The sequence below is a fragment of the Colobus angolensis genome, unplaced genomic scaffold, assembly GCF_000951035.1.
Source record: "Colobus angolensis palliatus isolate OR3802 unplaced genomic scaffold, Cang.pa_1.0 Scaffold45, whole genome shotgun sequence".
Taxonomy (NCBI): Eukaryota; Metazoa; Chordata; class Mammalia; order Primates; family Cercopithecidae; genus Colobus; species Colobus angolensis.
In genome coordinates this window covers 1,844,464-1,867,251 of record NW_012117932.1, presented here as the reverse complement: position 1 = coordinate 1,867,251, position 22,788 = coordinate 1,844,464, and the positions used below count along the sequence as shown (strand labels likewise).

At 37.9% G+C, this 22,788-nt stretch overlaps 1 protein-coding gene across 1 annotated transcript in view; it reads left to right on the top strand.

Moving 5' to 3' along the window:
- The first annotated feature begins 775 nt into the window (after positions 1-775).
- The window catches only part of THOC1 (THO complex 1), a 54,300-nt gene continuing 32,287 nt past the window's right edge, over positions 776-22,788 (top strand). Inside the window, exons 1-11 of the mRNA XM_011957776.1 lie at positions 776-861; positions 3,276-3,349; positions 3,443-3,503; positions 4,691-4,757; positions 8,180-8,298; positions 8,750-8,798; positions 9,221-9,316; positions 14,421-14,503; positions 16,135-16,208; positions 20,773-20,881; positions 22,231-22,362. Coding sequence (XP_011813166.1) covers positions 808-861; positions 3,276-3,349; positions 3,443-3,503; positions 4,691-4,757; positions 8,180-8,298; positions 8,750-8,798; positions 9,221-9,316; positions 14,421-14,503; positions 16,135-16,208; positions 20,773-20,881; positions 22,231-22,362 — 918 coding nt within the window. The 5' untranslated portion in view covers positions 776-807. The remainder of the gene's footprint in view (positions 862-3,275; positions 3,350-3,442; positions 3,504-4,690; positions 4,758-8,179; positions 8,299-8,749; positions 8,799-9,220; positions 9,317-14,420; positions 14,504-16,134; positions 16,209-20,772; positions 20,882-22,230; positions 22,363-22,788) is intronic.

Below are 22,788 nucleotides of genomic sequence, written 5' to 3'. Positions count from 1 at the left end.
TAAGAGTTACTGACACTCGGCTTTTATTGGCCACGTCTCTCCTGCGAAGGGAGGCAAGGGACGAAATGGCGAGGGAGACATGGTTTTTGCTAGGGAAGCCTCGGCCCAGGACGCAGCGCCACCCGTTTTCCAATCAGCGCCGGGAACTGCATTCCTCCTAGGTCTCTTTCAGTAGAGACCTTTTAATAATAAATACTACTTACATTTCTTTACAATTCACACTTGCGGTCATTATTTCAGTCGAGCTTTTCAACAGCTCTGTGAGATAGGTATTATTTCTATTTCGGAGAAGAGAGAGCAGTGCCCTTGAGCCACAGGGCTCATACATCGGAACCTATCACCACTCCGAATCTTAATCTCCCGGGATGACCGCAGACCGGCGGCCCAGGACCACTGCTCCAGCCGTTTCCCCAGATAATCCACCTGTCTTGGGTTACCTTTTCGCGCGGCCCAGTTAGCCGCAACCAGCCGCCATTTACCCGCTTCCCCCAAACCAGGAAAACCACAGAAACGCAGGTGCGCGGCCAGTCTCTTCCACGCCCGGGAGCGCAGAGCTCACAGACCTAGGCCGCCCAAGTCCCCTCACCCCAAGGGCTACCCAAGAACCCTGACTAGGCTGTTTGGCTGACTCAGGCGCCCAACGCCCACCCGAACTCAGTCGCCAGGGAAATTCCCCACTACAAGCTAGCCCGCCCGGTGGTCACAGGCCGCTCTAGCCGGGCTCAGAGAGACGGCAGTCTCGTTGCTCCCGGCTTGACGTCATCGGCAAGCGCCGCAGCGCAGTGGCGGACACGCGCAGCCGAGAAGATGTCTCCGACGCCGCCGCTCTTCAGTTTGCCCGAAGCGCGGACGCGGTTTACGGTGAGCTGTAGGCGGGAGGGTGCAGGCCTGACCCGGCGCTATGCTTTCCCTCTTCTCCCTGAAATTACTCGAATTTTGCCCTGGGGTAAAGCGAGACAGAGGTGTGTCCGCCTCAGCGTCCGCTCCGGGCCCTGTCGGGGGCCGAGGGGTAGGGAAAGACGCACCACCCGCCTCTTCTTTGCGGGCTGGGCTGTCAGCCTCCGCCCACCCGCCAGCGGGTCCCCGGACTCCGCGTGCTGGGCGCGTCGGCTCCGCGCTTGGAGTGCCCACATGCAGACTACTTCTGGTCGGGTCTATCCCCTCAGCTCGTTTAGTGGGGCAGGTGTCTCGAGAAGGGGAAGGGGAGCTGCTGAAGGGGGAGGGTGGGAGTGGTTTCAGTCCAAAGACCTGGCTCCCGCCCCAGCCTTCCCAGCTGCCAAGTGCTTGTTCCCGCCGTCTCTTCACCACCCCTTAACCCACTGTGTCTCCTCCTAAGAGATCGATGAGGAGGTCCTAAGCGGGAAAACGCAGATAGATCACCTTGGGAAGGGTAACCAGATGCTATTTTATTTTTGCTCAATGTGGAAGGGTGGTTTTGAGCATTTGGTAAACCCTTGACAGAGCACTTCCTCGTTTAACTATTAGAGTAACACTGTGAAGTAGGCTAAGTTGGTTATTCCTGGTACATGAGATAGAAGCTGACATCCCCAAAAAACTTGTGACTTCACTCGTTTTTCTGACTTTAGACACTCTATTGTTTTTATGTTGCTCGTCACGGCAACGTAAGTATGAAGAACACTTTTAAGTTGCCTGACTCTATTAGTCTCTAGCGTTTGCACCAGCATTTCAAGGCATTCAACTACTCAGGTATTCAGCTGTGGTTAGGTAGTTATAGGGATGCCAGGATGAACATTCTGGGAAAGAAAAATTCATCCTTTGTAGTAAGTATTTTTCTTGTTTGTGTGTGTGTATATATATGTATATACACACACACTTTTTTTAAATGGGTTATATTTTGTGTATGTCATCATAATCGTTTTCCTTGTGTACATTTTGCTGCAATCTCTGGTGCTTTGAAAGCCTGCTAAGAGTAACTGTTAGGACTATCCAAGACCATATTAGCTGCTGGGCGCGGTGGCTCACGCCTGTAAATCCAGTACTTTGGGAGGCAGAGGCGGGCAGATCACCTGAGGTCAGGAGTTCAAGGCCAGCCTGGCCAACATGGCAAAACCCTGTCTCTACTAAAAATACAAAAATTAGCCAGGCGTGGTGGTGGGCGCCTGTAATCCCATCTACTTGGGAGGCTGAGGCAGGAGAATCGCTTGAACCCAGACAGCGGAGGTTGCAGTGAGCCAAAATCATGCCAGTGAACAATACCTGGGCAACAGAGGGAGACTCCATCTCAAAAACACAAACAAAAAAATTCGTACTAGCCCTGAAAAGGACCATTAAATTGGAGATCATCTAGTTCAGTGTTTCTCAAGCTTCTTGTGAAATGCAGATCCTGGCTCAGTAAGTCCGGAAGGAGGCCTGAGATTCTGCATTTCTACCAGATTCCTAGATGATGCTACTACAGCTGCTGGTAGTAAAAATCTACAACAACCCTCTTATTTAACTGGTGATGAAAATGAAGCACAAAGAGATAAAGGGACAGGCCCCAAATTACTCAGCCTGTTAGTGGCAGAGCAAGGAATGGACACATTTTGGATAAATGTAATTCCTGTGAGGTAATAAGATGCCTTTCTAAGTGTATGTGAGTGTTCATAGAATGAATGCCTTTTGCAGTATTTTTGTCTTTAAGTTATGATTGCTTTAAGACAATCTGCAGATTGTCAGCATGGTTTTATTGAGTGCTGCATATCGGGGACTGAACAAGATACCTAGAGGAGGCAAGACCTGACCTGGGTGTGGAAGAATGGGTAGAATTTGGATGAGCAGGTAGGAAGAGCAACATGAATGTATGAATACACTAGAATGAGTTTGATAGAAAATGATGAAAAATGACTAGACTTTAGTGCAAAGTATATGTTAGGGAGTATTGGGAATTAAGGTTGGGTAAATTGAGTGGGATAACATCAAGGACCTTGAGGAAGCTATGAAGCTTCAAAACTAAAACGTGCAAATAAGGAGCCATTTAGAGATTTTTTTTTTTTAAAGCACAATACTGTCATGAATGTGATATTTAAAGAGATAGTAGGAGGGAAAACCTAGAATGAAAAAGTCCAACAAGGAAGCTCTTGCCAAATTTAAAGTGTTGAGTATCCATATCATTAAGTAGCATTGGAATAAGGATTACTGAGAGAATGACTGATAGGTAATTTTTCCCAGGTATAAGCATTTTTTAGTTAGAAAGATACACTATCAATGAATGATATATGTTTCAGCAAATAATAAGCAGAATCTTTACAAGTATTTGCCATTTTAATTTTTTTCAGAAGTCTACCAGAGAGGCCTTGAACAACAAAAACATCAAGCCATTGTTAAGTACCTTCAGCCAGGTACCTGGCAGGTAAGGCATTGATATCTATGAAAAATACTTGCCTGGATCTTTATACAGACCCTGAGCTGTTTGAAAAATGAGGATGTCTTTTGTTTTTAATAGTGAAAATGAAAAAAAATGTACCCTTGACCAAGCTTTCAGAGGTGTTCTAGAAGAAGAAATTGTAAGTATGTTTTTCCATTGTTAAAATTTTGCTGACAAATTAATAAACGATGTTATTTAAAAATTACTTTTTTTCTTAGAATGGATATTTAAACGTCTTTTTTTAGAGTAAGCTTTCTGCTTTGTAAAAGTTGACAGTATACAAGTTCTGTAAGGATTTTGATAGCACAGGTACATTTTCAGGGTTTGGTTTAATAAATGACAAGAGCCCTGTCCAAGTGAGATAAGAAAAATTGACATGATGTCTTAGGAAGAACTAGAGGTGAAGGTGGGCTCTCTCACTTTCCCGTGTAAACAGTGACATATCCTGTAGTGGCATGAAAGGTCTAGTCCAAGAATATTTAGCTTAGGAGCTGGGATTCCATTCCCTCATTTTCCTCTGGCATCCTCCTCATCAGTAAACTTACATAAATAACTAAGGGCTCTCCAACTTCACTAGAGAAGTCTAACCATGAAAAATCTGAATTTATTTACCAATAATTGGGCACCTGAATGAAAGGAAAAGTTTCAACAGTTTATTCTTGGTCAAGCAAAGGTTGAGTCCCCAGAAGCTATATTCCCTTCTATTGGCCATAATACAATATCCCTTTCTCTCAGACAATTCTGATTCAAAAATGATTCTTTCCTTTTCTTCCATTGGAAGGCATTGGGCAAGTTGTGTTCCTTTTCTGTGCTTCAGTTTCTTTTGAAAGAGGGGAAATACCGTTCTTTCAGTGTTGTTGTATATGAAACAGCACTTCATGAACGCTCAGTAAATGCTGGTTATTATAATTTTATAGAACCTAAGCACTGCCTTCCTTCTATTAAAACCACCCCTCAGACACATGGGTGTATTAGTAGTTAATTCCCCTAGCCCTGCCTTTGCCCTGTGCCACTGGCTGAGTTATGGCTTCAGCACTTCTCTCCTTGATTAGCTTATAGCCTTCATCTTACTAATATAACCATTTTCCTGAGACCATTGGATTTTGAGTGAGTCACCTACCTGTTACTTGACATACTTCTACAACTACTGATTCTATATGTTACTGTTAAATTTTTATAACTTCATATTAGAAAATATTTTCTATAAGAAATATTGTATTCCGTATTTGTGATAGTCAATGTAATATCAGAGTACATGTGTTTACTATTACCAAGTTTAGTCTGAACTCTTGCCCCTAAATTAAATTGTTTCTCCTCTGTTGGTAGATAAATCATTCATCATGTGAAAACGTTTTAGCTATTATTTCTCTTGCTATTGGGGGAGTAACTGAAGGTAAGTATGGTTCTGTTTTGTTTTGTTTTGTTTAAAGTAGTCTTGGACGTGACATGCTTTATTTAAAACGTCTTCTCCCCATACTTCTCCACATCTGCTTTTGTTTATTCTTGAAGTTCTACCTGACTCCCAGCTTTGCCAAGAAGTCCCAATTGAATTAGTTCACTCTTATTTCTCATCTCTATTTTGCAGTGCACATTTTGGCACTTTCTTTGTTCTCCAGTTGTTTTGTTCATTCAGTAAATTTTTATTGAGCATCTACTATGTGCCTGGTACTGAGCTAGGACCTGGAGATTCAGTGGTGAATAAAACATTCCCCTGCTTATGTGGAGCTAATGGAAGAAACAGATGTATGCATGCCTTACTTTGGTGTAAGTACTATGGTCGAAGTGGAAATGAAGTGTAGTTAGAGGGAATAGAGCCAACATGTCTCTCTAAACTTCAGTCTAAAGGAATCAGGAGAGATTTTCGAAAAGAACGTGAGAACTAGAATGTGAGGTATGAAGAATTTGTTAAACATACTAAGAAGGCAGTAGCTAGAGAATTGTGTAGAGCAGGAGGAGGAGAGGACAATGAGAATGATGAGGAAAGAAGCTGGTTAGGTCCATTTATAAAGGGCATTGGGTGCCGTACTAAAGAGCAGCTGCAGATGAATGATTCCATTTGAACTGACTGCTGGCAGGAAAACTGGGCAGGGGCCTGTTAAAATGGCTGTATGCGATAGCTTTAGAAGCCTGGGTAAACAATGCACATAGTACACAGTGCCTAACACATAATGGGAGCTCATTAAATACTTGTAGAAAGAAGAAATAAAAAATTAATTTATCAGCATTCTTCTTTAACCATTTGGTTAAAATACGCATTTGATTAATTCAAATAATGTATGTGAAAATCCTTTTTAATCTATAAAGCATTATTCACATTATGTATTATTTTGATGCTTCTATAAAAACTGGCACACACCTCCCAGTATAGGGGCAAACTATTTTGTGAACTTAAGTTCATAAATTCACGTTGTTAAACTTTTATACAAGCTGCCTAATCATTCATTCATTCATTAGGCATAGTTAGGTAAGTTCCACAATGTAATGTTCCTTGTCTGGTTTCCGTCAATTTTCAATGTGTCCTTAGTTCATTGATTAACTTTATACATTACTCTTGTACAACTGGTGATGTTTTTAATGAAGAAGTTGTACAAAGTCTAGTCTGTATTTGGAACTTTTGAGAAGGATAAGGACTTAAGAGCTTAAACTGTAAAGGCGTAAATGCATTTTTATTTTAGGGAGAAGTTTTCTTTTTGAGACAGATTATAATTGTTTGCTTATGTGACATGTTTTTAAATTATCCATAAATATATTTTGTTAAATTCAATTTGGCTGATATTTATTGAGCTTCTATTTGGTGTGAGACACTGCTGGTTAAAGCGTATGAAAATGCCTAACCTTAAAAAGCTCGTAGTCTACATTCAAAGGTGACTGGTTAGGATGTGCCGAATGCTACAGTATATTTATGTAGAGTGTGCTTCAAAAGCATAGATGAAGTAGCCCGCTTCAAGATATCAGAGTTAGTTAGATGAGCAGATATTCACTCTATGCTTAGAAAGATGGAGTTGAAATTTACCGTGTGGTAAAGAGGAGGAAGAGTATTTACACAGAAAACAACATTGTAAACAAAACCATGGAAGGATGAACATGTCATGGTGTTTGGGAGCTGCGGAGTGGGAACTAGGGAGGGATGTCTGTGGCCCAGGTAAGGTAAGGAGAGAGATTTGTGTGGAAGCTGGGACACAGGTTGTGAAAGCTCTTGGGGGAATCACACTGTAACCCAATGGTTCCCAGACTTGCTGGCTCATCAGAACCACCAGTGAATCTATTTTTAGATGAGATTCCCAAACCTTGCTTAGTTCTACTGACTCAGAATTTTGGTAGTAGAATCTAGAAAAAGTTCTCTAATTATTAAATGTGAGTTAACTTATTCCAGGCTATACTGCAGCTAAGGGCAGAGAGTATGCTTCTCAAATCTCTTGGATGTGCAGAGTATATAATAACATTGAATCTAAGTATTGTTCGGGACTTTCGAGGTCACCTAGTCCCGTCTCATCTCTGGCCTAGACCGCTTCCCTGCTGTAACATCCCTGATGGGTGGTCATTCAGCCTCTGCTGAATCATGCTCATTAGTGGAGCTCACTGTTTGAGTCCTGTTAGACAAGTGTGGTTATTGGTGTGTTCCCTTGTATTGAGTTGAAATCTGCTGTTTTATTCCACCACTGCTTTTCGGCAATATCCCTCACATCACATTCCAGATATCTTACTAGTGCAGAGTGCAGCTGGAAAGATTACTTCCTTTTTCTGGACATAGTGTATTAATGCACTGTTTTGGACTTAGATCACCCTAGATATTTTTCCCCATATACCATGCCTAGGTGACTACTTTTCTTAAACACTTATGAGTGTTAGTAAGTACCCATTGCCTTAAAATAGAAGGAAGGATGAGTAGGGATATAAAAGTATTTCTAGGTACTCTGAATAGACTAAGTAGACCTTTTCTTAAGAAAATCTTAATTTTGTTGTTCTTTAAACGGTAACTTTCTACTTTTCCATTCTTTCCCCTGAAACAATACTGTTATTTTAAATGTTAAATCATGGTTAATATCAAACCTTGTTATTTTTTGAAGAGATAATCTTTTCAAATCACAAAGACAATTTAGCAACACTACAAAACATTTGGAAATGAGAAAAAGGGAAAACAGTACTCATAATTCCTCTACTTTTAAAAACCATTCATCTGGTATAATGGTTTTAGTTTCTATAGTCTTCTTAAGAATTTTTTTATTGTCATAATCATATGTACATACAATTTTGAATCCTGCCTTTTTCACTTAGCATTATATCATAAGCATTTTTCCAAGTTATTGTAGTCGTTATAACCATCGTTTTTAATTGGCTGCATTATATTCTTTTGAATAGCTTAGTGGTGAAGAAAACAGACTGTGGAGCCAGACTGCCTGGGTTCGTATCCCAGCTCTACCACTTACTGGCTCTGTGATCTTGGGCAAGTTATTTAACCTCTCTGTGTCTCAGTTTTCCCATTCTATAAAATGCAAATAATGATATGCTCTACTTCATAGGGTTATAAGGATTAAATGTGTTAGTATATGTAAAGTACTTAGTGTGCCTGACATATAGTAAATGCTCTAGATCTTGTCAAGAATTATTGTCATCATTACTGAGTGCACATATCAAAAATTACTTAAATATGTCCTGTTTGGGGACTTGTAGGTTGCTTCCACTTCTTGTCCTTTTAAAACCTTGTTATGAGTAACAAAGTGTACCTTATAAGATATTCTTCAGTATTATTTTTCATAGGCTGTTTTACTCTACAGTTTTTTTAAACTTTTAAATTGGCTTGTGCTCCACTTGAAGGTATTTGTACCGCATCTACACCTTTTGTATTGTTGGGAGATGTTTTGGATTGTCTTCCTTTGGATCAGTGTGACACAATATTCACTTTTGTGGAAAAAAATGTTGCTACTTGGAAATCAGTAAGTGCCTTAGTTTCTTTTCCTGCTAACTTTGTATTTCTGTAGATTCAGAGTTCTGAGGGTAGATTTAAAAAAAGAAATTATTTGTAGTTTTGCTGTTCGCCAACAAGTTTGTGCCTATGAAAAAATTATATACTCTTCTCTTGGGAGAGCCAAGTAAAAACCATGTGTGGAGAAAAACTTGAAATACAAAATTTGATTTAATTTGAGTAATAAAAACTAACTTGAAAATTCACACTTTCACATGTTAAAAACAGTTAGTATCATGTTTTCTTATATCTGAAAATATTTTCATTTCATTGAAAATGTTATTTGCTTAAAAAAAGTGAAAGTGGCATAGTAGATTCCCAGTGCATGTTAGTGTTCTTTAATATTTGACTTCCTGCAACTTATTATTGAAGAATGTGTAACAGGTTCAGAAGAAGAGTGATAATTTCCATCTTAATTTCAGAATACATTCTATTCTGCTGGGAAAAATTACTTACTACGTATGTGCAATGGTAAGTAATTGAGTGATTAAATGATTGCTTTTTAAAATGTAAATATGCCCAGAAAAACACGTGGTTTTTAAACACGTGGAATTAAATACCAGTGATAACATTTTAAAAATAGATTAGGTATCTGCATTTTTAACTAACAATCTGATTTATTAGAACTCATTCACTTTAAGCTGTTTCTGTTCTGGGCATAAACTTAATGAAAGTCAGAAACACATAGTAAAGTTTGTCTTTTTCATGTCATGTTGAACTTGTTTTGTTCCTAATTTCTAGTACTTTTTTGTGGCAGTGGTTTCTGCCTGCATGTTAAGAACTACTGCTTTAGGAAAATACTCTTGACAAACTGGTTTAGAAACTTTTAGGTATGGTTATAATAAACATAGAATTATCTTTTCTGTGTAACGTTCATTTTCATATATCGTTAGATCTCCTAAGAAGATTGTCTAAATCCCAGAATACAGTCTTCTGTGGACGGATTCAGCTCTTTTTGGCCAGGCTTTTCCCACTGTCTGAGAAATCAGGTAAGCTTTTATGCATTAAATGAGTTTTCTGCAGGAAAATCTTTTCCAGTTTTTAATAGATTAAAATCTGTCATAATACTGAGAAAAATGGTTCTAAAAAGTTGAAAGACATCATAGAAATTGTCACTTTATTTTCTTTTACTTGTAAATAGTTATAGCAGTTCTAGTATATAATACAGGTAATCTTGAAACAAAGTCATGGATTCTTTTAAGTTCAAAGGTTATTAATGTACAGTTGAATCACACTGAAACATGTAGATACAAACCGTCACATCTATATTTCCTAATGTATGCCTAGTTTTGTGTTTCCATTTTCTCTCTCAGTCACGACTATTTAGCTATATAGACCTCCTTTCATTTCTCTTTTTTAACCGATTTTTATTGTGAAATATAACGCTTATATAGAAAAGTACATAAAGCAAATAATAATGAAACAGATACTGTATAACCACTATCTAGCTCGTGAAATGGGACATTGCTTATTCTCCAGAGCCTTCCCCCTCCCCAGTCGGTTCAGATATGCGAGATTTTAATATCTCATTGCTTCAGTTCTGTTTTTCTTAATATTGGGCTAATATACCACCTATTTTATATGTTGTTAGGATTAAATGAATTAAAACACGTGAAGAGCTTACAGTAGTGCCTGCATGTAGAAAGACCTGTAATATCTGTTAGCAATGGTTTCTGTGCTTTGTCATCCTATGTTGTTTTCTTTCATACTTATGTGGTCAAGGTTAATATAGATTTGCCACTTCTTGTATTTCTGGCTTTCCATCTGTGATCATTTTCCCTTTTAGACTTTTCTTCAGTGCAGGTCTGTGTTTTACCTAAAAATCGTTACTTCTCCTTTATTTTTTTTCCCCTTCTTTCTTACAAACTCCTGTTAATATTGATATTTTGACCTCCTCCCAATAGATACAAGATTCTAGATTGGTACTAGATACAGGATTTCATCTGATGAGAAATAATCTTTACTTTGTCTTCTGTTGCCCATTGTTCTATTGACAAGTCAGATGTCACTCTCACTTCTTGAAGATAATCTAGATTTTTTTTCTCTGCACTTAAGATTTTTTTTTCCCCTTTGGTTTTCTCTGGTTTTACTATGATGTATCTATGTGTAAATTTCTTTTTATTTGTCCTGCTTAGGATTGTGGACATCTCAAATGTATGGATTGGATTCTTTCATCTAATTTGTAAAAATTTAGCCATTATCTCTTCAAGTATTGTGTATGCCTCTTTTATCTTTTTCTTTTTCTGGAACTTCAATCAAACATCCATTATACCTTCTCACTGTATCCTCTGTTTTTTACTCCTTATATTTTTTTTCATCTGTTTGTCTCTACCTGATTCTGAATAATTTCTTAAGAATTGTTTTTTTAGTTTTCTAAACTTGGTAAGCATTGTTACTTTATTGTCTGTATCTGATAATGCCAGTACCTTGAATAAGTCTTGGTGGGTCTGTTTCTCCTGTCTGTTTTAACTGTTTCTCACTCATGGTATCTTGCCTCTGTGTGTGTCTGGTTATCATTGTCCGTTACATTTGAGAAGATGTGCTCATTGCTACTGGAGTATCACTACTTCTGGGCACTCTCAGAGACCAGAGCTAGGAAAGACGTGTATACTAACCATACTCATCTGTATTTGTTTCTGTATCTGTCAGTATATATTTTACATGAACAACAGCAAAAAATATGAGATTCTACTGATACCTCTGAGTTGAATCCAGCACCAATAGATCTGTTTATTAACCTCTTTCTCTAACAGTAAGAAACTTGGCTCTCATTAATTATAATGTATTTACTTATTTGTTATACACTATCTCTTTTTCATTGATTTACATTTGTGCTTCAACAGAATGATAAATTATTCTACATTGCGTTCTGTGGAATTGTTCTGGAATAGTCATGAATAATAGGGATCAACTCTATTATAATGTATATAGAATTCTGTGTACAGACATACCTTGGGTTTTGTTCCAGACCACCACAATAAAGTGAATATTATAATAAAGCAAAACACATTTTTTGATTTCCCAGTGCATATAAAAGTTATGTTTACACTATGCTGTAATCTATTAAGTATGCAAGAGCATCTAAAAAAATGCACATACTGTACTTTTAAAATACTGCTAAAGCCGGGCGCGGTGGCTCAAGCCTGTAATCCCAGCACTTTGGGAGGCTGAGACGGGCGGATCACGAGGTCAGGAGATCGAGACCATCCTGGCTAACCTGGTGAAACCCCGTCTCTACTAAAAAATACAAAAAACTAGCCGGGCGTGGTGGTGGGCGCCTGTAGTCCCAGCTACTCAGGAGGCTGAGGCAGGAGAATGGCGTAAACCTGGGAGGCGGAGCTTGCAGTGAGCTGAGATCCGGCCACTGCACTCCAGCCTGGGTGACAGAGCGAGACTCCGTCTCAAAAAAAAAAAAAATAAATAAATAAAATAAAATAAAATAAAATACTGCTAAAAACTGCTAATGACCACCAAAGCCTTTTGCAAGTTGTCATCTTTTTGCTGGTGGAGGTTCTTACCTTGATGTTGATGGCTGCTGACTTATCCAGGGTGGTGGTTGCTAAAGGTTGGGGTGGCTATGACAATGTCTTAAAATAACACAGTGAAGTTTGCCACATCAATTTACTCTTCCTTTCGTGAAAGATTTCTCTGTAGCTCATGACGCTGTTTGGTAGCGTCTTATCCACAGTAGAACTTTCAAAGTTGGGGTCAGTCCTCTCAAACCCTGCTGCTGCTTTATCAACTAAGTGTAATATTCTAAACTCTGTCTCAGAAAAAAAATAAAAAATAAGCCGAGAATGCACCATTGCACTCCAGCTTGGGCAACAGTAGTGAAACTCCGTCTCAGAAATAAAATAAATCCTTTGTTGTCATTCAACAGTGTTCACAGCATCTTCACCAGGAGTAGAATTCATCTTGAGAAACCACTTTCTTTGCTCATTCATAGGAAGCAACTCCTTATCTGTTTCAAGTCTGATCATGAGATTGCAGCAACTCTGTCATATCTTCAGGCTCCACTTCTAATTATAGTTCTCTTGCTGTTTCCACCACATGTGCAGTTACTTCCTCCACTGAAGTCTTGAACCCCTCAAAGTCATCTATGAGGGTTGGAATCAGCCTCTTCCAAACTCCTATTAATGTGAATATTTTTACCTCCTTTCATGAATCACAAGTGTTCTTTATGGCATCTAGATTTGTAGGTCCTTTCCAGAAGGGTTCCATTTACTTTGCTCAGATTCATAAAAAAATCACTATGGTAGCTATAGCCTCATGAAATGTATTTCTTAGATAACAGGACTTAAAAGTTGAAATAACCCTTTGATTCATTGGCTGCAAAATGGATAATGTATTAGCAGGCATGAAAACAACATTAATTTCCTTGTGCATCTCCATCAAAGCTCTTGGGTGACCAGGTGCATTGTGAATAAGCAATAATATTGTGAAAGGAAATCTTTTTTTCTGAGCAGTAAGTCTCAACAGTGGCCTTAAAATGTTCAGTAAACCATGCTATAAACAGATGTGTTGTCATCAGGGTTTGTCTTTTTATGGATGGAGCCCAAGGCAGAGTAGATTTAGCATAATTCTCAGGAGCCCCAGGATTTTCAGAATGGTAAATGAACATTGGCTTCAACTTAAAGTCACCAGTTGCGTTAGCCCCTAACAAGAGAGTCAGCCTGTTCCTTGAAGGCAAGCAGTGACTTCTCTCTAGCTATGAAAGTCGTAGATGGCATCTTCCAATATCAGAATGTTTCATCTGCATTGAAAAATCTGTTAAGTGTAGACACCTTCATCAATGTTCTTAGCTAGATCTTCTGATAACTTACTGCAGCTTCTCTATTGGTAGTTGCTGCTTCACCTTGTACTGTTACGTTACAGAGAGGGCTTTTTTCTTTAAACCTCTTAAACCAACCTCTGCTGGCTTCATACTTTTCTTCTGTGGTGTCCTCACCTCTCAGCCTTCATAGAATTGAAGAGAGTTAAAGCTTTTCTCTGGCTGGTTTGCTTGTCTATCCAGACCACTCAGCCTTTCTCTGTATCAGCAGTAAGGCTGTTTTGCTTTCTTATCATTCATGTGTTCACTGGAGTAGCACTTTTAACTTCCCTCAAGAACTTTATCTTTGCATTCACCACTTGGCTGTTAAGCACAAGAGAAATTTCAGCCTATCTTGGCTTTTGACATGCTTTAATTACTAAGCTTAATCATTTCTAGGTTTTTATTTAAAGTGAGAGATGTGAGACTCTTCCCTTTACTTGACACTTAGAGTCCACTGTAGGGTTATTAGTTGGCCTAAATTCAATATTGTCTTGTCTCAGGGAATAAGGAGACCCAAGGAGAGAGAGTCATGGGAACGGGTGGTCAGTGAAGCAGTCAGAACACACACAGCATTTATTGATTAAATTTGCTATCTTACCAGCTTGGGCAACATGGCGAAAACCCGTCTCTACTAAAAATACAAAAAAATTTAGCCAAGCATGGTGGTGCTTGCCTGTAGTCCCAGCTACTCTGGAGGCTGAAGTGGGAGGATCATCTGAGCTTGGGAAGCTGAGCCTGCAGTGAGCCATGATCATGCCACTGTACTGCAGCTTGGGTGACAGGAGTGAGTTGCTGTCTAAAAAAGAAAAAAAAAAAAAAAGTTTACTGTCTTAGATGGGTGCAGTTTGTGGCAAAAAACAAATCTGTGGCGAAAAACAATGACAATGCTAACCTCAAAGATCACTGATCACAGATCATCGTAACAGATATGATAATAATGAAAAAGTTTGAAATATTGTGAGAATTACCAAAATGTGACAGAGGAAGTGAGCATATGCTGTTGGAAAAATGGTGCCGATAGACTTGCACGATGCAGGGTTGCCATTCAATTTATTTAAAAAACAAGAAACTGTGAAGAGCAACAAAACAAGGTATGCCCATACTCCAAAGGTACTTTTAAGAAATGAAGTTTTGAAAGGATTTGAAAATCAAATGTGTTCATTTTGACTGCTCTTTAATTATGGATTTAGCATTTTGTAGTTTTGATTATGACACAAGTTACATTCATACGTAAATTTAGGTGTCACTGGACTTGCTTTGAATCTTGTTTTTTTTACTAGGTCTTAACTTACAGAGTCAGTTTAATCTGGAAAATGTCACTGTTTTCAATACCAATGAGCAGGAAAGCACCCTGGGTCAGAAGGTGAGGCTGATTTGAAACTTTTTCAGATAACATATTTGCAGGTTTGTTATTAAGATAACTTATGTGGGGCCAGGCACAGTGGCTCACACTTGTAATCCCAGCACTTTGGGAGGCTGAGATGGGCAGATCACTTGAGCATAGGATTCAAGACCAGCTTGGGCAACATGGCAAATCCCCATTCCTACAAAAAAAGTACAGTTAGCAGAGCATAACTGAGAGGCTGAGGTGGGAGAATCACCTGAGCCGAGGGAGGTCAAGCTGCAGTGAGCCTTGATCATTCCACTATACTCCCGCCTGGGTGACAGAGGGAGGCCCGGCCTCAAAAAAAAAAAAAAAAAATCATGTAAACGAGCCTATAAGTCATCAAAAATTTAAAAACTCTTGACTTTATTTCCAACTTACAGAAATAATGTTTTGTATGTAAAAAATTCAAGCAGTGTTTAAAATAGAAAGTACAGTTATTCTGTAATCCAAGGTAGACCATGGTAGATGATGGCATAGCTTTCTATTAAAGTGCATTAACAAAGTAGCTGTACTTTCTGTTTTGATAGTGTTAATCATAAGGTAGATTATAGAATAGATGTACTTTCTGTTTTAAACATTGGGTTATTTTTTGCAGAATATGTATTTTTTCTATAAATTTTTATTATTTCTATAACCACTCATAGCATTCTGTGTCTCACCATACCAGGACTTTTTGGGTATATGTAACAAACATACTGTTTTTCTCCAAAATGAGGTCATTCATACTATTCTGAAATTCACTTTCTTCCTTTAAGATTTAGATTTATCTTAGTTTTTAAATGGCCCTTGGTAAATGGATATATCAGAGTGGATATATCACATTTCTCTGCCTGTGGGCATTTAGATTATGTCTGATAGTGAAAAAAAAAGTTACAGTGTCCAGGTAGTGTATAATATTGCATCAGTCTGCATCATCTACATCAATTATGCAGATGTCTTCTTAGGATAAATTCCAGTAAGTAAAATTACTGGGTTAAAATATATGCATATTTCATATTTCAATAGCTATTTCCTGGTTACTTCTCAAAGAGGTTATACCAATTTATACAGCCACCAGTGGCACATGGAGAATGCCTGCCCTTTTTCCCTACAGCCTCACCCCAACAGTGTGAATTATCAATTTTTTAAAAATATTGGCTTAATTGATGTATATATTTGAAAAATAAGTTCTTAGTTTTAATTACATTTTCTTGATCATTATTGGTGTTAAGGAACTTATTATATGTTGATTGGAATTTATTTTTCTTCTGTGAATTACCTATTCATGCTATTTGCTCATTTTATTGTTGAACTGTCTTTGTGCATTTCCAAAACATTTAGGCCTTTATTCCCAGAGGGAATCTATTGATTATGTTTAGAAATGCAAATTTGAAACTTTCTACTGTCTTCATGATTGTGTTATATCATTGTCATACTGCTCTTGAGTTCTTCTGTCCGTCAGGTAAAATTCTGATTGCCTTACAGGTTAACTATAGGTCTAGATAGTTAGTGACTAGACTTCTCTAACTGGGGGTTGCCTAGGAATATGTAGCTGACCTATTATTCTAGTATTTATCTCCTGTCTGATGACTGCTTCATGACAGGCTATACATTTTTTTTCAATGTAGCACACTGAAGATAGAGAAGAAGGAATGGATGTAGAAGAAGGTGAAATGGGAGATGAGGAAGCTCCAACAACGTGGTGAGTTTTCAGAGCTTAAGCTTTTTGACTTACAGAGATAATCTCTTAATTTATTGAGTATCCTCTCTGGAGTGAGGATATAGGCAAGGAGGAAAGAAATTATAAGAAATTTCTTTCATTTGTAATTTTCATGTATATTACTTAAAATAATAAATCCTAAATCACTAATGGGCTTTATCCGCTGGTTTCTATATTAAGTACAGACAGTTCATTGTTTGTATAGCCTACTCTATGCATAATCCCAGCATTTGAAAAGCCAACCACAGGCAACCGTGGGAGCTCCTCCCCTTAGTCCCTTCTATTAAACTTGTGGACCCAGTGCCTGTGTGTACTGGGCCAACTTTTAATGAAATAGGCAGGTTAAGAAGCCTTTCCTCCTTCTCTCCCCTTGCTCTTAAAACTGTTTCTTATCTCCTCCTCGATAGCCCTGTGTTTTCTTTCCAGAAGCAATCCTCAGTGGCATAGATAGGTTCTAGAAACTGCAACATTAAGTGAAACGATGTATGATGAAACCAATTTTCCCATAGGCTAATAAACAAAAGTTAGGTTCCTATGGCCTATTTCTAATCACAAAAGCAAGCACCAATCTCCTAGATAAAGATGAAAATGCTTCTGTTATTAAACATTGAATAAATGTGAGCTGTGAGCTATACATGCATTTGAGAAAGATTAATAAAAACAAGTAAGATAATTATTTGCCTAGTTATTCCAGTTTAAGGTTGCGGGTGACCAGAGCCTGTCACAGCAGCTCAGAGCTCAGGGCGGGAACCAACCCTGTACAGGATGCTATCCGCTCACGGTGTGTATACCCACACAGCCACACTCACTCATCCTGGAACCATTTAGACATGCCAGTTATTTTCATGTACACCTCTTTGGAATGGAGGAGGGAGTCTGACTACCTAGAGAAAACCCACACAGACATAGGGAGAATATACAAACTTCACATAGACTGTGGCACCAGCCAGGAATCCATTTTTTTTTCCCCTCATCAACGTTACAATAAAACAATATTGAAGGAAACATCATTATTTGAAGACCTGCCATAATTTCTTCCTAGCACTGGCTTAGAAGCAATAAGCAAGAGAAAAGAGAAGGTATTAAGGAAAATTTTCCTTCACTGGCACTCTTCCAGGTGTCTGAGGTGATGAGAGTCATTAGTTATAATTGAAAGAATTTCCATTACTGTCTAGAAGATCAAGATGGGATTCCTGTATCTGCCCTATATTTCTGGCATCCCAGATTTCAAATTCAAACACATCTCCAGAAGAAACATTAGAAGTGGTGTGGCTCCAAGCTTAACTCCAATACTTCCTAGTCATGTTTCAACATCTTTAAAATGTAGTAATGCCACCTACACTCTACAGGTAAGAGGATTAAATAAGAGGATGATCAGAAATAGTCTATTAAGGCACTAATTGTTTATATGTAGTGGTAAGTGTAGAGCACTTAGAATATTGTCTATTCAGTGTCTAGTAGCTGTTATTTGTTATCGTTATTTTTTTTTTAGAGACACATTTATTCATTATGCATGGATGGAATAGGCTTTAGGGTCTGGCCTGAGCAACATCAGGGCTCTGGGGCAAGTTAGTAGGCTACAAGATAATGAGTCACCTGAAGTGTAAACGGCCCCAAAGACACTGATCAATGCAGTTTTGTCTACTTAGATTTTGCCTAAGACTGTATAGACAGTTCATCCCTATTGGTTATGTTTGTAAATCACTTAAATAAGACTTAACACTCAGCTGCCTCTCTCTGTCACAGTCACTAATGTTGAGTAGAGGGAGAAAATATATGAGGAATTACTTTGTAAACAGCAGATGGCCTTAGGCACTGTAATTTACAAAGCGGAACACATTACTCATGTACCTACAATATGAAGTACATTCAGATTTGGCTGAAATACACCAGTAAACATTTTGTTAAGAAATTTCAATGTGTAACATCCTATAAAATAGCTCAACATTTTAAAAACTGTATCAAGTTTTCCAGGGTATTTTGGTTAAAATAGTTACAAGACATTCTATTTTACATAGTAATTGGGTCTCTGATTTGTTATTATTTGCAAATACAATAAATGGTTACATTTGCTTTGTGTGGATAAACAGAAAATTCAGAAGTTTCTGTGGAGTGGTGAAGGTGGAAGGCAAATTGCAAGTGGGTTGAAGAGTGAATGGGAAGGTAATGAAGTGGTGACATGGAGTATAGAGAACTCTGAAAAATTTTATTCAGCTGTGAAGGAAAAGAGCAAGGGACAGCATCTAAGGAGAGGAGACTTTAAATTTTTAAAAATATATTAATGCCTCAACTATAAAAACTGCCTAACAGTAATATTTAACGCAACCTCAAAATTTATTCTGTAAGACACCTCAGATACCCACCAAACCAATTAAAGATAAAAGGGAAGAGATCAAAAGCCTTTACAGGTAGGAGATGGTAATTAGCAACTTGGAATAACATTGTTATTGGTATCAAGCATTAAATTAGATGTGAAGTTCTTATCAATTGAGACACAAGGGACATATAATGGTTGCGTGGTTCTCATTCTCTGTTAGAGCTAGCCCCATTTTTAAGAGACAAACTCTCCTGGTACTACATTTCAAGAGATATTTATTATATTCAATCTTACATGTTGTAACTGAGTAACATTTTGTTAGTGTGTGTGCACGCACATGCACTTCAAAAACATACTTTTATCAAATGTGGAACTATACAAATATTGGTTCTTGTTCTTTCATGGATGTGAATAATTTATATAGTGCTGTTTCTTTTCTCTATTTACTTTAACATTTTAGGTAATGTTCTTTTTGTGGCTTTTTGTTCTGTTTTGTTTTGTTTTGTTTTTGGTTTGTTTTTTGAGACAGAGTCTTGCTCTGTCACCTAGGCTGGAGTGCAGTGCCGCAGTCTCAGCTCACTGCAAGCTCTACCTCCTGGGTTCAAGTGATTCTTCTGCCTCAGCCTCCTGAGAAGCTGGGATTACAGGCACGCACCACCACGCCTGGGTAGTTTTTGTATTTTTAGTAGAGATGGGGTTTCATCATATTGATCAGACTGGTCTCGAACTCCTGACCTTGTGATCTGCTTGCCTCAGCCTCCCAAAGTGCTGGGATTACAGGCATGAACCACCACGCCCAGGCTGTGGCTTTTTTTTAAAAACCCAATTCATAGAAAACCCAGAGGTATAATCTTATTGTTGTAAATCAGTTAAGCTGCTTTAATTATAGAGAGAGGTTAATGTGCAGATCATTGTTTTCCTACTTTCAGAGTTGTTACTAGGGAAAAGTTTAGGAAGAGTGAAAGTAAACCTGCCCATTAGATTCTTTCAGATACTACTAATTCTTGATGAAAGCTTTGGCAAGAACTAGATTTAGATTTTGGTTAGTTAAAAGTTGTCAGTGTTCTTCACTGTTGATTTTCACGTGCCTCACATACTAGCCATTTATCAGATATTAGCTGTTTTAAAAATTAAAAGAATAGGCCGCGCAGTGGCTCACGCCTGTAATCCCAGCACTTTGGGAGGCTGAGGTGGGCGGATCACGAAGTCAGGAGCTTGAGACCATCCTGGCTAACACGATGAAACCCTGTCTCTACTAAAAATACAAAAAATCAGCTGGGCGTGGTGGCGGGCACCTGTAGTCCCAGCTACTCAGGAGGCTGAGGCAGGAGAATCATTTGAACCCGGGAGGCAGAGCTTGCAGTGAGCCAAGATCACACCACTGCCCTCGACTCCAGCCTGGGCGACAGAGCGAGACTCCTTTAAAAACAAAACAAAAAAAAAAATTAAAAGAATATGTATTGACACTGTAGATTTGTGACATATCATGATTAGAAGTTGAATTAGTAGTGCCATAATAAAGTCACTAGAGAAGGGGCTTATTTTTGTGATGCTAACTTGACATGTACCATATATGTTTATCTCACACTAATGCTTCTTAGGATATAATATTATTAGTTAGTGACTTTTAACATAGATTCAGATTAACATCAGTTTAAACAACATAAAAGTTGATTTTTTCCCCCCTCATATCGAAGTCTAGAAGCAGGCAGTCCAAGGCTGGTAAGGGAGCGCTGCTCAGTGAGATTGCCTAGACCCAGGTTTCTTCTACCTTCTTTTTCCATCATCTCTTGGTGTTTGCCCTTTTTCCTGTAGTGCAGGGTGGCTCACTCTCACATCTGCATTCTAGCCAGCAGGAAGAGGAAAAGGCCAGTGATAAAATATGGCCCAAAAGTTGCACATATGACTTCTCCTCCCAACTGATTGGCCAGAATTTAATCACATGATCATACTAGCAGCAAGATTGGTTGGGAAACATAATCTTTAATTCTGAATAACCTTGTGTCCTACCAAAATTCAGGGGCTCCACCAGTGTAGATAAAGAGAGTCTATTGGGGTCTGTGAGTTCCCTAAAATGATTTGTAAAAGTTTATATAAGTATTTGTGAATGTGTACTTTTCTGATAACTTTCATTAGCTTCTGAAAATGGTTTGTGACCAAAGCTAAGAATATTTAGATACTTGTAAAAGAATTTAAATGATTTATTTAATGTGACATTTATTTTATTAGCTCTATTCCAATTGATTACAACCTGTATCGAAAATTCTGGTCACTTCAGGATTACTTCAGGAACCCTGTTCAATGCTATGAGAAGATTTCATGGAAAACTTTTCTCAAGGTGAGTTGCCAGTGATAGACTCTCAGAAGCCTAGTATTTTATAGCCAGTGATAGAGCCAAAACTTACTCTTGTCTAACATACTTTTCACTATTTTATTCTACCTCTTACATTTTTATACCAATTTCATAACAAGCTAAATTATAAATTAATATTTAAACCGCTATTAATGTATAAGAATCGGATATTTAAAAGTCATTACAGCCTTGCTTTTTTGGAATATAATGAGTGTTATCAACATCAATTGATGATATTTTGCAGAATATATTCTATCTTTGTACAAAATTATTTTAGCTGTCTTGTTGAAACAGAAGTCCTCAAGTCATGGCCCTGGGCCAGATCTGACCTACTGCTTGAAACAAAGATTTACTGGAATACTACCATGACCATCCACTTACCTGTGGCTGTTTTTGCGATATAATGGCACAGCTGAGTAGTTGCAACTGAGACTATAAAGGCCACAAAGCCTGAAATACTTACCCTCTGGTCCTTTATGGAAGAAGTTTGCCAATCCTGTTTTAGAAGAATTTTTTATATTTTTCTTGGCTACTTAAAAATCAGTTGTCCTTTTTTGTTGTAATCAAAATATAAGATAAGTAGGTAGTTCTCAAAGTAGCGTGGTGTGTGTTATGTTATTTTTAATAGTTTTTGTTTTATATGCAAATTTTTGTGGGGGCAGCACCATCCAAATTCAGGTTAAGTGGTTAGTGAGAAATAATCTGGAATTGTCTTCTAACTGCACAGAATTTGATGGAATTTATTTGCTCAATCTTTAGCACAAGAAATACATAAGAGTTTCTACAGGTAGTTAAACAATTTCACTGGTAAATTCCTATACACTCTTAAAAGTGTTCCCTTCTCTGTTTGTCCCTTACACAAACTTCTTAAATCATATTTCTTTTTTTTTGGAGATGGAGCCTCCCAGGTTCAAGGGATCCTTTAGCCTCAGTCTCCCGAGTAGCTGCGACTACAGGTGCCCGCCACCATGCCCGGCTAATTTTTGTATTTTTAGTTGAGACAGGGTTTCACCATGTTGGCCAGGCTGGTCTCAAACTCCTGATCTCAAGTTACCCACCCACCTCAGTCTCCCAAAGTGCTGGGATTACAGGCATGAGCCACTGCGACTGGCCAAGAAATCACATTTCTTTAGGAGTAGGGAACTTGTTCCTACTTTTACAACAAGTGAAATATCCACAATAGTTTTTACGCCCATAATTTTTATTGTTAGTGTGCCTTACAATATACAACATGCATACATGATTGAGAGTAAATTCTAGACATTTTTATGCAGAAAAGCACTAAACAAATTTGGGTAACAATGTTGAATAAAACTAATATTTTTATTTTGCAGTATTCTGAAGAAGTTTTAGCTGTTTTTAAGAGTTACAAATTAGATGATACTCAGGCCTCAAGAAAAAAGATGGAAGAATTGAAAACAGGAGGAGAGCATGTATATTTTGCAAAATTTTTAACAAGTGAAAAGGTATAAGTTTTTCTTTCTCACTAAGCATAATGAGAAATGGTCTTGTTTTATTTCTGTTTAGCTGACAGCCTTTCTAACTTAAATTGAATAGAAATGTTTCCTATTTTTACTTTGGGTTAAAGCTGATTAATGTTACTTTGAAAGTCCCATTTCTTCCTTTCACAAGTAGGACTAATTTGATTTCAAAGGTGAAAGTTCTACATTAAGTCTGTTTTGTAGACTAATTTTGGAATAAATGCCGTTTAATTACTTTCATGTCTATATATTTTAAACTTCAGGATTTAATTTGTATATGAAAATAATATTTCATAATTATTTAGGTACAAGTAAGGGGTTTAAAAGTTCCTTGTTAATCTTATTTATACATTTTAAAAAGTAAATTTTGTTCAAGTATAATGCTACAAGATTATGTAAAGTTTCTAGTCA